The following is a 14,595-nucleotide window of genomic DNA, read 5'->3' on the forward strand; positions in this document are numbered from 1 at the left end:
GACACGTCAGTCTTCCATACCTTTATCTGTGACAGCCCAGCCTGCCTTGCCCCCCCCCCCCCGCCCCAAAGGCCCAACTGGGCTCCATAGGTCCCTAGGACTGTCACGTCCACTTGATGGCAGGCACCTTGCCTCTGCTGATGCAGCCCACAGCTGTCCCCTGCCTCTGCTTGTCCCTCTGTTCATGGGACACTTGAGACGGTGAAACACACCCCATTGGATGAATCAGGGTGCGCTCCATTCATTTTCCTCACTGGGAAAGAGAGGTCAAGTGTGGTCAGATGAGCCCCATCAGCAGAGTCCCTGAGTGCAGGCTGGCGGCCAGCTGGAGGAGGCCCGCGTCCCTCACAGGCCTCCCTGGGGACATTGCGGCGGTTCCCAGCCTCTACGTAGGGGAACCAGGAGTTTCCTTATCGAAAGTCCAGCAGGGAAAGTGAAAGGCGTCATGAGGCTGCAGCCTGGGGCGAGTGCCCAGCAGCACCTTGCATGGCAGAGGTGGGCCGTGGGAGTGGGCCCAGGGCCGCAGCTGCCCTGCCTCATCTCCTGTACACCCAAGGGGGCAGGGCCCAACAGCCCCCCAGCTCCTTAGCAGACATTTTGTCCCACCTAGCCCTACTTGTGCCTCTCCCTCAGTTTGATGTCTTAGAAGACCCTGGGGGTTTGTCCTCAGTGTGTGTTGAACTTTCTCCTGTGGAAGCCTCTGCAGCCCAGCACTGGGGTGAGGCTGTGGTAGTGGGTACTTAACGTGGTCAGAAACTAGCTGTTTGTGAGCTTTTGTCTTCTAGTTCTAGGAAGAACTGCACTGGCACGGCCACGTGAAGCAGCCCTCTGGACCACCTGGCTAGCGCTGCAGCCCATAGAGAGAACAGCCTGGCTTCTCTCTGCCCACCCTCCTCCTGGGATCCTAGGCTGTCTAGGATCTGACCCCAGCTTTGCTAAATGAAAGCACAGGAGTCACTTGGGAAAGTCAAAAGCTCTTTTCCACCCGTATTCTGACCCCTGCCTGCACTCCACCCCTCCCTTAGGAGTTAGTCTGTTGAACTGCGGGACAGAGACTTGGGGTGACTCCTAGCCCTCCACAGGGAACCAGGCTGGACTCAGGTGTGGGAGGAAGGGAGCCAAAGGCAGGCCAAGCCCAGGCCCCGGGGCCAGCAGGCTGGTGGCTTGGCAGCCTGACCTGGAACAGCAAGTCCTTCTCTGGTGAGGGCCACGAAAATCCAGATGTGGCTGTTCTGCCTAGGGGCTCGGGGCCTCCAGCGTCTACAGGATTTGAAGGCAGAGAGGGACGAACCAACTCCACGTGTCACGGGAGAGGAGTGATCTAATCATCATTTTCCCAAGTGTTAGAAACAAGAGATGTTAGCTGCTCCGTGCAGCAGCTTTTGGAGAATCACAGAGCACACAGTAGGCACACGAGAGAGTCTCGGGACTTCTGGGGTCTCACACGGCCAGCAGACGGCAGTGTACAGCTCCCTGGGTGCGGGTGGGACTCTCCAGTTTGTGGAAGATCTCAGGGGACCGTTGTTTCGCAGGATGCTGTTTTGGGAATGTTCAACTCACGGCTGTAATCCCCTTCCCAGCTCTAAACCTGTTTGGGAAATTGTGAAACAGGGGCCCCAGGACTGGGGGAAGCATGAGACTTAGAGGAAAAAGCTGTGAGAGGAAGATAGAGCAAGGGTGACATCGCTGCAGCAGGAAATGGGGCTCAGGATGGGGGGGGGGCAGGGAGCAGAGACACTGTGCTGTCCCTGAGGGTGCTGGGCTATGGAGGTGGCGTCTGCTCCCCTCCCCATGCCTCTCATCAGTGATCATGGGTTGGGTTCTGTCAGGTCAGGCCTGGGTAAAGAGGGCAGGCAGGCAGCAGGAGGCGCCCAAGCCCAGGATGGAACAGGTGAACAGCCTGTCCTTTTACGCCCGCAGGTCTACAGCTTGGATTGAGGGGCTCATCCGTGCCAGAGGCCCAGGGTACCCCCTGGGGGTGGGGGTGATAGCACTCTCCTGCACAGGCAGGGTCTCTTTGAGGGGCAGGGGACGTGATGCCGCCGGGAGCAATGGTAGCCAGTGTCAGAGGGGCCTTGTGCAGTGTGCCCAGCGGGTCAGACTCCTGGGGCCTCCCCTCCTCCCCAGGCTGAGGGTGGGCAGGGGCAGGCAGGAGCAGAGCGGCCTTAATATACATTGGTATGTGGCTGGGGATGAAGGCGGGCAGGAGGGAAGTGTTGCAGTGTTGTTACTGGGAAAAAGGGAGCTGCCTCCATGCCCCGCTGCCCCCTGCCAGCGCTGCTTTTTTCTGGCTCAGAATCCTCCTGGAAGTTCCAAGAAGGTCAGTTTCACAAGCCCACAGGGCAGGGTCTTCCTAATTTAATGATCAGTCTCAGCTTCCTAGACAAAGCTGGCGGACTCCTTCCATGCCCACACCCCCACCCAGTCCCCTCGCAGAGTGGCTCCTCCTCCTCAAGGCAGGGGAGGGAAGGAGGCTGTATTTGCAGCTCCCGTAGTTGACATCAGGCAGTTCAGTACAGACACACACAGATACAATGCGGATATAATTACTTGTTGTAAAATTAACTCCGTCCCTTTCCTGGCAGCTTCCGCTTTCCTCAGCAGAGCTCAGGGCCATCATGACAATAGAAATAACAATAGTAATTAGGGGAAGCTTGCTCCGGAGACACAGAAGCCATAGGCCCCAGAACTAGGATCCAGGCATGGGGGGGGGGGGCGGTGCAGCTCTGGGAGCAGATCAGTCAGTTCCCGGGGAAGAGGCAAGAGGCCATCTGAGGGTCCCAGGTGCTGTTGAGATCCCTTGCTCCTTCTCCCTGCATTTTCCAGGGTAACTTCCCCAGAGGACCCTGCCTAGCTGGGCCCAGCCCAAGGGCCACTGAGAGCCTGGGCTTTTCCTCTTGCTTCCCTGGAATAGAAGGCAGAGCTGGCAGGGGCTCTGCACTCTCCTCCGTCTGCCCTTCCCCGCTTCTGCAGCTCGCCCACCCCTTCCTCCTCTTGTCTGCTTTGACCTCTGCCTTCCCTGCAGGCTGCACCCTACTGCAGGAGTCTCAAGGTAGCATCAGGCTAATCTGGGTGCCTGGGGTTTGCTGCCCAATGAAAGGGGAGCAGCTGTGGGGCTGTTTCCCATCCCAGCACCGTGGAGGCACCCAGGATGGGGGACTGGACTCCCAAAGCTGTCTGGGTTGGAGTTTCAGTGGGGCAGGAAGCCCTGTCTTGTTTCCCCCTCCTTCCTTTCTTCCTCTTGGAGGGAATTGCAAGCCCGGTGCGTTGTCTCCCTCCTGTTTGTGCGTCACTGCCTAGTTCCTGTGCAGGCCGGGAGTGTCTTTTCATTTAGTCCTCCCCGCATCAGGGCTCCCCGGCCCAGGAAACTGCTGATGGTGACCGCACTCCCTGCACTCCCAGAAACAGCAGGACTTACAGCTCTTCATGGCTCTTCACCTTTACATTTGTTTCCCTTAGAAGACACAAAGGCTGGGTAAATGAACCACCCGTGCGCAGCTCTTACTTAATGGAAAATACAGATTCCGGAGTTGGAAACATCCTAAAGCCACCTTGATCCCCTAAGGACTCCTGCTCCTCGGTCCCCTAGCCCATCTGGGGGTTTTTCCCACTCTCACTTCATCTCCAGCACCTCTCGATTCTCATTCCCGCCTCGAAGCTGAGCACTGGCTGCAGATGGCACAGCCTCCACACGACGAGCCCATGTGCTTGCACTGCCCCGGCTGAGACAGCCGTGTCCTCCTGCCCCGCCTGCCTCAGCTGCCCTCTCTCACCTGTAGGATGCACCGATGAGGGATGATATCCTCTGAACCCACCCTGCCCCTGCGGGTCAGCTTGTGGGCCTGATGGTGGGGCCATGGTGGGCTGTGGGACCTCCTTCCTTCGCTGGCTTATAAAGTAGAGCCCAAGGCACAGGCCCTGGGAGATTCTGAGATGAAAGAGAAGTGGGCCCAGCAGGGAGCCACCGAGATAGCTGGGCATGGCTGCTCTCCTCTCCAGCCCCTCCAGGGTGGGCTCTCCTTAACAGGCTCTAGATCAGAGGCCACCCTAACCTCTTCTGGCTGCCTGAGGGCCCCAGGCCCAGGGCCTCCTTAGAGCCACCACCCATGTTAAGAGTCACTTGAAATGGCCATTGTTCACCAGGCTGGGAAAAAACTACCCAACCCTCTGCCTCTGGGCACAACCGGAAATGTACTCCGGAAGTCAGCCATCTCAGAACAAATGGCAGGGCCCCTGGGGGCTGCCAGCAGCCAGAGGGTGCCGGCTCCAGCCTGGGACTGAGAGCATAAAGAGGAGCACAGGTCCCTTCCATGGGGCCCCTGGTCTTTCCTGTGGGTGGCAATCAGGCATCCTGGCCTCCCCTGCCATTGCTGGCTGGGTGGGAGATGCCAGGGGCTGCTCTGGCTCCCCTGGCCCATCCTGACCACCCCTCTCCGGCTGCTCCTACATGGCCTCCACCTCCCGGGGAGTCCGATTGCGCTCCGCCTGCACCCGGCTCTTCACCTTCTTGCCCAGCTCCAGCCCTGCCCAGCTCTTGCCCTTGGCCTGCTTGCCCCGGCTGCGGAAGGAGCCCGGGCGCTCCCCAAGGCCCCCGCACCACACGCGCTCACAGTACTCATCCACCCGGGGCAGGTTGGCAAAGCCTGTGAGTTGTAGGATGTCCTTGTACCAGGCCTTGGGCGGGGAAGAGGCCAGGCTGCCCCGGGCTGGGGACTGCTCTACCCTTGGCTCCCGCGGAAACAAGCTGTCCAGCTGCGTGGCCAGGATCACCTCAAGGGCCAGACGGACGATGGTCTGGGAGAAGCCGTGCTCCAGCGTTGTGCAGGTGTAGGTTCCGGCGTCGAGGCGGCTCAGCCTGCGGAACAGCAGCCCCTGCTCTGTTTGCACAACTCGCTCATCCGTCTTTACCTGCCGGGAGAGGGGGCAGCCATCAGCATCTCTGCTCTTCCACGTGTGCCCCTGTCAGGGCCCAGGTGTCGGGCTCTTCCCCTTGCCCATTCTCCCCTTCTTGGGGGGGACCGCAAGCTAACCACAGGCAGGGCCTCGCCTTCCCGGGACAGGGCCCGCAGTTAGGGCTTTGCACCACCTTGGCTGATGGGTTTCTCCCACAGCTGGAGCTCTGGGGCACCAAGCTTGGCCTCCAGGGGCCTGGTGCACAGCCCCCCATGGCATAGGGGCTGGGAGGCTGTCCACTGCTTTCCTCAGGACCAGGCTTGGGGACGCCCCTCCACTCTGTCCCCTTCCATGCACACAGGCTCACACCAGGCCATAGGGTGCTGGCAACAGAAGGGCTGCTCTCATCCCAGCCAGTCTGTGGCCTGGGCCCCATTTAGTTTTTGTCTGCACGTGTGCAGGCTGTGGGGGGCCGGCTTGGGTGGTTAGGGTTGTGTAACTCCATCTTATTGCTCCTCCACCCTCTGGGAGTCTTCCTGGTGCCCAGCCCAACAGCTGGCCCAAGGCCGGCCTCCCCCGGTTCCCAAGCTGCAGGGCGAGCCCCTCCTGCAATCGACTCCTTCCCCTCCCCAGCCCTGTGGGAGAAGGCTCCTCACCCTGCCCAGCCCACACCATCTGGGGCTTCGGGCCCCAGACTGAAGCCATCTCTGGGGCTGGCGGTTCTTTCCAGAGTGGGGAGGAAAGGGCCTGGGAAGACAGCTGGTCTCCAAGGGGGAAGTATGGGGCCAAGAATGGGGGGCGGGCAAGGACCAGTGGTCAGAGAACTGAGACCTGCCAGAGATGAGCCATGTACATGTGAACAGGGGGTCTTCCTGTCCAGCCCAGACCTGGCTCTCCCTCTCCCCCCGCCTCTCAGAGAGGGAGAGTTCCAGTTGGACTGGCCTGACCCCCCCTGCCCCCGCCCCTGCCAGATGGCAGAAACAGAGGCCAGAGACACATTTCTCTTAGGTGGAACCTTCCAGGGGTTCAGGGACAGAGGTGAGCTGAGGACACACAGGGCTGGGACAGGGTCCTCACTCACCTGGTCAGGCCCCCCATCCTCTGGCCTCTGCAGGAACCAGCGCACGGCGGCCTGGGGCGACCTGGGCAGGCACTCCAGGAAGGTGCTGTTGTGCTCTGTGCCGTAGACCGTGGTGGTGGCCACAAGTCCCCAAGCCTCGTCTGCGGAGAAGTGCAAGTTGGCCAAAGTTTGGAATTAGGGGACCTAGGCCCCCAGGGTCACAAATTGATTCCCACAGCCCAGGAACCATGCCACCAGTGTGACAGGGACCTGACACCCCCCCCCCCCCGTCACTGTGTCCAAAGACTCTGCACCCACGCACTGACGGGAGCTGCCCAGACAGGGAAACTGAGGACTGTTGCAACAGGAACAGTCTGAGGCCACTGTCCCAGGAGTGAGGGCAGGCCACAGGCTGAGTCGGGAGTCTATAGGAGGGCAGTCCCTGCTCCACACCTGCTGCCACTCACCTTCCCGGCTCTGGCCCAGGCACTGCAGGGCAGGGTTGCCATGCCGGATGTCCTGCCGGCGGAACCGGCGCTTGCCAGGGCTGGGGCGGTAGCGGGTACAGGAGGTGCCATCCCAGGCACAGTACGGGTCCCGGGCCAGGCAGCACTCAGCGCAGGCGCTGCCGTAAGTCTCACATTGGTGCAGCCGCAGCTGGGCCACACCCAGCTGAGAACCTACGTACAGCATTTGCTAGAGAGACACAAGCAGATCCTGCAGTGAGCAGGCTCCCTAAACTCCTGCCCCTTCGGGAGCCAGAACTTCCAGAACCTCCTGGATTTGTTCACAAGAGTAAAAACTATCCATCACCCCCTGCTGTGTACCAGACCCTGGGCTAGGGTGAAGGGCTAGCCTGGGGCCTTTCTCTCTCTCTCTCTCTCTCTCTCTCTTTCATTTTCAAAGAAATGAAAATAAGTAAATAAAAAATTGAGAGAAAGAGAGAGCAAGCCTCCTTCTGCTTGTTCACTCCCTAACAGCCTGGATTAGGTCAGGCCCAAGCCAGGAGCCCCAGAATTCAGCCCAGGTTTCACAGATTGTTGGCAGGGACCTAAGTCCTTGAGCCATCATTTGCCGCTTTGCAGGAAGCTGGAATCAGGAGTGGAGCTGGGACTGAACCCAGGCTCTGACAGGGGATGCGGCTGTCCCGAGCAGGGCCTTAACCACTGCACGAAACACCTGCCCCCGCCTCTGCCTCGTCTTTTTTCCAAGGGGCTTCTCCAGGCGCTCGCTACTGCTGACCTATTTCCTCTACCCCAGTGCCTTTACCCAACTGGCTCAGACTTCAGAGGTGCACCTTGCTTTAGGCAGTCCCAGTTCAGAACTTGGGATTTACCCAAAGATAAACTGGAGGAGATGGTACAAGGGTACTTGGAAAAGTTCACGGGGAACAGAATTTTGTACTTAACTACAAAAAAGTTTATGAATCCATGTATGGTTTTCTCATAATACACAAAATCCATATGCATGGATTGCAATTTTTTTTTTGCACCAAAGTAAACATCTTTCAATTCCGTTTTCCATGAGCTTGTTGAGGTGCCCTCTTATTGCCTCTTGGAAAAGGACACATAGCAGGTCTCTAAAAAAGAGCTCCTTTATTTGACTTAAAATCTGGGGGCCAGTGTTGTGGCACAGTAGGTTAAGCCACTGCTTGTGACACTGACCCCGGCATGGCATATCAGAGCGCCGGTTGGAGTCCCGGCTCCTCTGCTTCCCATCCAGCTCCCTGCTGGTGCCTCGGGGAAGACAGTGGAACATGCTCCAAGTGCTCAGGTCCCTGCACCCTTATCGGATGGAGTTCCTGACTTCTGGCTTCAACTGGGCCCACACCTGGTTGTTGCAGCCATTTGGGGAGAGAACCAGAGGATGGAAGATCTCTCTCCCTTTCTCACTCACTCTCTCTGCCTGTCACCCTGCACTTGAAACAAATAAATCTTTAAAAAAACAAAAAAACAAACCCTAAACTTGGGTTTTATTTTTAAGCACTTTTTTCGCTTCTGTCAAGAGCCGGCCTTTGAACATGGCCTGGCTTCCTCTGTGCCTCCAGTGGCCCACTGGCCCCGGGCCCTCAGCGCAGCTTTCCAGAGGACTATGGTGGTGCCCAAGGAGGCAGCCAAGGATGCAGGTAGGGGGTGTGGGGAGGGGAGTCAGCTGCCCTTACCCGTTTGACAGAGATCTCCATCTCCGTGATGGGAGCTGGCACCTGCGGTGGGAGGAGTCTCAGCATGGGGTCGGGTGGGACAGCCCCCCAGCTCCCCAAGCTCCATCACATCCCTGCTCTCAGCCTCCTCCTATCCCAGGCATGGGAGCCCCATCTCCCAGCCAGGGTCAGTGTGCCCCGTGGCCACCAGTACTGGACAGCCTTTCCCAGATGCCAGGTCCCAGGAAAGGACCTTCGTCCAAGTCAGCCTCCCAGCTGATCCCCTCTCACAGCCCCGCTCCCCAGCAGTCCAGAAGTCCTGGCTGTCCTCCAAACACAGACCAGCCCCTGCCTGAGTCAACAGAGGGGCCCACAGAACCTTTTGGGGACTGGGGTCTCAGCCACCTCCTCAGCATGACTCAAGCCTGGCAGGGCTGTGCCGACGGGCACTCGCCTCCCAGGGATCGAAGCTGCAGCCCCAGGTCCCTGCTCCTGGGCTCGCTCCTGCTGCCCTGTAGCCAGGCCCAGACCTCAGGCCTCCCAGGGGCCCCTGCTAACCTTGAACACCTGCAGCTCCTCCAGAACCACCTCTTCGGGCTCAGCTGAGCCTCCAGCCTGTAGGGCCATGACTTTGAGCACAGAGCCTGAGTCTGGGGCAGGGAAGGAGGGGTCGGCACGAGAGGAAGGGCCGGCCTGGCCACCTGCCCCCCGCATCTGCCAGCCCCTGCTCAGCTCTCCTACCGGTTCCCAGGAAGATGACGTCGTAGGTCCCGTCCTCAGCCTCCACACGGTCCACCACGATCTGGCGCAGCTGCTGGGCCAGGTGGGTCTTGACGAGGACGGGGCGGCCACGCCGAGGCCGCACGGGCCGGAACATAAGTGGGTGGGTGCGGGCAAACTGCAGCACCTCGTCTGGGTAGTCCTTGGTGCTGCCAAAGGGCCGTCCTGGCTGTGCGGTCATCTTGCTGGGGCACTGTGGGTAGCAGCAGCAAAGGGGGTGCCTGATGTGTCCTGGGTGGCCCTCTGCCCAGGCTGGCTGCACCCCCATGGCCCGCCCTCCCTGTGGGAGAGGCTCTCCCCTACTCAGCACACCCCTCCAGGACCAGGCCCCCAGAACCCATCCCAGGCACACCCATGGGGCTGTTCCCCCTCTCCTCCCTCAGACCTCTCCTTGACCCACGAACGTACTCACCACACCGGGGCGGGGGAAGGGCACCTTGCCCCCAAAAGGTCCCCACTGGTGCTGAGGACCGTCTCGGTGGGCAAAGGGCCCATTGAAGACTTCCCAGATGTCTGCCATGTGGTACACGCAGACAGCAAAGCCCCGGAACACGGCACTGCCAAGGGCAGGGACATTCAGGCCAGGCTGGCCACCGAGGGTGGGAAGGCAGGAAAGAGGGTGACAGTGCCTGTAGCAAGCAGAGACTCCAAAATACAAGGACACGGAGGCAAAGGTCCCTGACGCAGGGACTGCGGCAAGTCAGAGGCTTGACAGCAGGTGCCAAGGGGGTGGGGGCTGGGCCCTGGCTGGGGTGCAGGGAGGCCTTGCTCACCTGACAGTGCTGAACAGCGCATGCACCTCTGGGCTCTTCCCCGCCTTGGGCCACAGCAGGAACACATCCTCTGGGACACAGAAGGGGCATAGCCATCACGGCCACCGCCACTGCCCCTGCCCAGGGGCTCTGAACCCTGCCCGTCCCCAGAGCCCAGGCCCGCCCTTACCCAGCTGGTCAAAGTGGGTCTCGGCACCCCCTGGGCCGGGCACGGAGCAGAGCAACCTGGCCTTGAGGAAGGAGCTCCATCGGTTCACCAGCACCCGCTGGCCTCCCGCGTCGTTCTGGAGGGAACCGGGGTCAGCCTGGGGTCCCACTCGATGGGCCCCACCCCGCGCCTCCACCCCACTCCCACTGCTCCGGGGCGGGGCAGCGGGCCTGGGAAGGGGTTGCAGCAGGGATGTAACCCTCTCCACCTCTTCCCGGCTCTCACCACGCAGACGCGGCCCACGCGGCTGACGGTGACACGGCCCGGGCCGCCGTCAGGTGAGGGGACCGTCTCGGAGAAGAAGAAGTACACCTTGTCATCAGCGTGGTCAGAGTTGTCAGGGATGCGGGCAGCCATAATGAACCGGGGGTCTGGACAGGTGATGGGGACGCCGGTCAGGGGGTTGTCCGAGAAAGACAGGAGGATGGGGGGGGGGGGCCCAATGTGGAGGGAAAGCAGCACACCAGGACCCAGGCAGCGGAATGCCCCCCCCCCCGCCTCCAGCATCCCCCATGCCAACCCCGAGGCAGACCCCAGTGGCCCTGCCTACAATAGGCCTCACCGTGCAAGAGGCTCTGGTCGGAATCAGAACGCAGGGCCGGCCGGGGGCCCCCACTGCGGAAGATCATGGCCTCGCGCCCCAGGAAGTCAGCCGTGAGGCCTGTGTACAGCTCCCCGCCTAAGTGGGGGTTTGGGGGGGTGGTGGAGGACAGAGTCAGGGGAGGAGGGCCACGGCCCGTGCCCACCCTCCCGTCCCCTCCCTGGTCTGGGTATCACTCACCAACGAAGGTGCTGGCAAAGGGGCGGCTGGGCTCGTGCGGGCACCTTCCGCGCCCACTCTCCAGGCTGCTGGGCTCCAGGTGTAGCACATGCTGGGCAGGGAAGGTGGGGGGTGGGAGGCAGGAGGGTGTCAGCTGGGAGAGAAGCCCCAGCCCCACCACCCTGCGGCTGTGGCTGTGCCATCGCGTGCGGCTGGAGAGCGGGGGGCGGGGGGAAGGTGCCCTCATGCAAGGCGTTGCTAATGGGGTCACTCTCCGCACAAAGGCGCCTTTCAGGTCCCTGCCCCTCCGTCCCCACTGGGGCTCAATGGGAAGTGTTCAGGCGGCAGGGAGGAAATGTCACTGCCTCCCAGCCCTGGGGGCGGGGTGGGGGGCCAGGCTCACCTCCCCACGGTGCCCGACCGTGATGAGGGCACAGGTGGGCTGGAAGGCCCCCGTGCCGCAGGCCAGCAGGTGGGTCCGGTTGTGGGGCTGCAGCACCCGGACGAAGTTGGCACACTCCGTCTGGTGGAGAAAGGAGAGCGGTACCCAGGGTGAGGGGGGCTCCCCGCCTCTCAGGCAGGCCCCGGGGTCCTGGGGAATAGGAAGGAGGTCCAGTGGGGCTGGGACGGTCTGGTCCCTTCAGAGAACACTCACCACAGGGTCTCTCCCCTTGCGGACACACTCCTCTCTCTGGCCTGGCCGTGGCGGCCACAGCACCTGTAACACAGCCTGGCTGACTGCACTGGGCTCAGAGCCCCAGTTTCCCCATCTGGACTCTCCTCGCCGCTGGGCCAAGCTTACCTCTCGGGGGTCTGGCCATGCCTGGCCCAGCCGCAGCGAGTAGAGGGCATCGCGGCCCCCCAGAAAGAGGCGATCTCGGTACTCATCCAGGTACATCGCCCGGAGCCCCAGGGAGCCACGGGGGCCCAGAAACACGGCTGAGCGGTTGGCAGACAGGAGGTCTGGCAGGGGCAGAGGGAGGCGGGTCAGGCCCTGCTGGCTCGGCTTGGCCTGGAGGGGGAGGGTCCCAGCTGTGCATGCCGCTCCCCAGCCGCCTCCCCCTCCCAGCTGGAGAATGCTTCTTTCCCAGGGCTGCCAACCCTGGGGTGGGGCCTGGAGGCTCTGAGCCCCCCAGCCCACCCAGGCCCACATCTCACTCCTCCATTCTTTAGCCCTTGGTCCTACAGCTGTGCCCAGTCCCCCAGTCCCCAGTCCCCAGGGAAGACAGCTCCTGGCGGAGGTTAGGGCAGCAGTCGGGGGCCAGTGCTAGGGAAGCCTGGAGAGGGCACACCGGCAAGGGCTTGGGTGCTGGAGACCAGGTATGGCCAGGCCAAGTGCAGCCTCCAGCCCAGCACTGCGGCCCAAAAGGACTTTCTCTGCCAAAGGCACTTCCCATGCTGGGTCCAGAGATGGGAGGGGCTGGGTGGGGACACTGGTCCAGGAGTGGAGGATCCTAAGTCCTCTGGCTGGGGAGGTGGAGGTGATGGGAGGGCAAGGGGCAGGCTGTGGTGAGAAGGGGGTGTGGGAGGGCAAGGGGCAGGCTGTGGTGAGAAGGGGGTGCTAGCAGCCCTTGGAAACTCGGGGAACAGGAGCATCTTGCCCTAGCACCCACTCCTTTCCCCAAACTTACCCTCTTCCAAGAAGCCCCCCATGACTGATAGCTTATTTGAGGCTCTCCCTTCTAGCCTGAACTCTGCCCACAACCACAGCTCCCCGGGCAGGACCATATTCCCTCCCAGACTCTGCGGTGGGGCAGTGTCTCCCCTGTCAGTCTCCAGAACAAGCTAGTGTCTCCCCACGCGGACTGGGGCTCCCAGGGGAAGGTGTTCACCCCTCTGGTTTCCCCAAGAAGAATCTGTGTCTCACAGCGGCTGCTGGAGACCGCGCAGCTGCAGCTGCAACCCCACTGTCCAGTTTAGGGCAGAGGGGACCCTGCCGCAGAGACCCTCCCTGGGCAGGAGGATGGAGGGACTTGGGGAGTGAGGGGAGGCCTGCAGGGACAGGATGCTAGCCACTCCCCCACTGTCCACTCTGGGCAAAGAGCCCCCGCTGTGCCCAGACAGACCCTCCAGCGCGCCCTCTGTGCCCCCACTCCCCGGCCCGCTCACCATCTCTCTCTGCCCCATCCCCTTGGGGTCTCTCCCCAGCAGCCCTCTCAGACTCTCCCCTGCACGGCTCTGTCTCCCCCACCTCTGCCTGCAGCCTGGGGTAGGGCCACAAGGCCCACGCCCCCCACAAGCTTGTGCTGGGGAGGGACCCCGTGCCTCGGGCTGGCGGGACAGACCGCGAGGTGTCCTCCAGCCCGTGCATGGGAAAGCACAGGGCACACCCTGTGGCTGGTACCTCGGTACCTCGGTAGGAGAGCCGCAGGCGGGGCACTCCGGGGCCCGGGCTGCCCCCGCTGAGCTGGAGGCCCCCCAGGAGGCAGCAGATGGCCCATGCCGAGGGGGCCATGCTGCGAAAGGGAGCCGCCACCCTGGTCCTGTCCTGCCGCCGGCTGCAGTTTGCCAGCTGGCCACCAGGCAGTCACTTATAAGGCGCCGGCTCCACCCAGTCCTGGGCGGGGAGGCCCGGAGGAGGCGGGGAGCAGGCCAGGGCCTCCCATCCACCTGCAGCTTTGCCTGCAGCTTGGTGGGCCCACTGGGTGCCCTCGTGTCCAGCTGGCGGTTCCCCACGACGGGAGACCCTTACTCGGCTGGGGCAGGGACAGTTTGCACAGGACGCAGGTCACCAGGCTCCCGCAAAATGGCAAGCGGACAGAGAGGCTGGAAGGGAGGTCAGAGGTCGAGGAGCTGGGAGGGGTCTGGCTGGGCTCTGCTTCCTGCCCCTCCTGTGCTCTTGGCAGAGGCCCCCACAAACCGGCTCTGGGCAGGTCCCCAACACCTGGATGGTCCAGCCCCTGAAGACTCTGCCTGGCTCTGCAGCTCCCCTGGCAGGGCCCATGGAAGGGGTTCCAAGTCCTGGGCAGGGGCTAAGGACCGGTCACACCTCACAATCTGGGACTGGCAAGAGATGGCATGCAGCCTCCCCCACCCAGGCCTGTCCCCATCTGGCAGTGCCCACAGCCACCAGGCCCCATCCCAGCTCACCAGGCTTAATTTGGGGTAGCAGACAGGATCCATCCATGCCCAGGGGACATCCGCTGCCTTGCCTCCCTCGGGCCTCCACTCCTTCCAGAAACCCAGGGACTACAGGGTTACCAGGTCAGTGGTGGGGTCTTCGCAGAGCCCCCATGCCCTGCAGGCCCAGTGCACCTAGGATCTCTGCAGAATTCATGCCCCCTGCCCTGAACTCTGACTGGGGTTAGAAGAGCCCCAGAGGGGCGGGGTGGGGGCTGAGAGCAAGGGGCAGAATCTGGGCTGAGGGTGGAGACTGCCTCATGCCCCTGGTCCCCTCAGTTCCCACCGAGACTCCTACACTCAGAAGCTGAGGCCTTGGGCACCAAGAAGACGTGAGACTTGAGCTGAAGTTAAAGCTCCCAGGAACCTACAAGCTCCTGTGGCTGAGCCTCGCAGATGGTGGTCAGGAAACTCGGAGAGGGAAGGATTAGCCCAGGCTCACGGCTCAACTCAGCCCTGCCTCTGCCTCTGATGTAGAACCTGGCCCAGCGCTCTTCCCCCTCCCAGGGCCATGGAGCAGCCCCCTTGGGTGTAACCGGGCTTCCTAATGTGGTAAGCAGAGCTTGTGCAAGGGCTGCTGTGACGGTTACCGGGTTCTCTGCCTCAGTTTCCCTGGGGAGATATGTCGCCTTGGAGCCAGGCTGGGGACCAAGGTGTAGCTGGAGATCGAGCCAGACAGCCCTTCAGCCAGAATGTGGCCACCAGCTGTGGGCACAAGGCCCAAGCTCTCCTGAGCCTGCCATCCCACCCCGGGGGGCCTCAGCCCCGTCAGGTCCCCCGCTGGGGCTGCAGGAAGGCTCTACTGAGGCAGGGTGTGGGAGGTGACTCCGTGGCAGAGGCTGGCAGTCCAGTCTCTACTCT

At 62.1% G+C, this 14,595-nt stretch overlaps 1 protein-coding gene across 1 annotated transcript; it reads right to left on the bottom strand.

The window, feature by feature from the left end:
* Positions 1-2,535: 2,535 nt before the first annotated feature.
* Positions 2,536-13,099, bottom strand: SEMA3G (semaphorin 3G). Its single transcript, XM_062201035.1, has 16 exons — positions 12,967-13,099; positions 11,417-11,577; positions 11,270-11,332; positions 11,018-11,137; positions 10,636-10,726; positions 10,417-10,533; positions 10,080-10,225; positions 9,816-9,930; positions 9,647-9,716; positions 9,286-9,430; positions 8,835-9,066; positions 8,652-8,743; positions 8,115-8,156; positions 6,421-6,649; positions 5,975-6,114; positions 2,536-4,908 (listed from the first exon to the last, which is right to left on the bottom strand). Exons 1-16 carry the CDS (start codon positions 13,067-13,069, stop codon positions 4,444-4,446), a joined length of 2,331 nt encoding a protein of 776 aa, XP_062057019.1. The 5' UTR covers positions 13,070-13,099; the 3' UTR covers positions 2,536-4,443.
* Between the last annotated feature and the right edge of the window lie 1,496 nt (positions 13,100-14,595).

This window comes from Lepus europaeus, chromosome 9 (assembly GCF_033115175.1).
Source record: "Lepus europaeus isolate LE1 chromosome 9, mLepTim1.pri, whole genome shotgun sequence".
Lineage (NCBI taxonomy): Eukaryota > Metazoa > Chordata > Mammalia > Lagomorpha > Leporidae > Lepus > Lepus europaeus.

Coding starts and splice junctions, on each gene's coding strand:
- SEMA3G (XM_062201035.1), bottom strand. CDS start 13,069: ATGGCCCCCTCGGCATGGGCCATCTGCTGCCTCCTGGGGGGCCTCCAG. Junction 11,578..12,966: donor CCTGCGGCTCTCCTACCGAG/GTACCGAGGTAC, acceptor TGCCCCTGCCAG/ACCTCCTGTCTGCCAACCGC. Junction 4,909..5,974: donor AGGATGGGGGGCCTGACCAG/GTGAGTGAGGAC, acceptor CTCTCCCGGCAG/GTAAAGACGGATGAGCGAGT.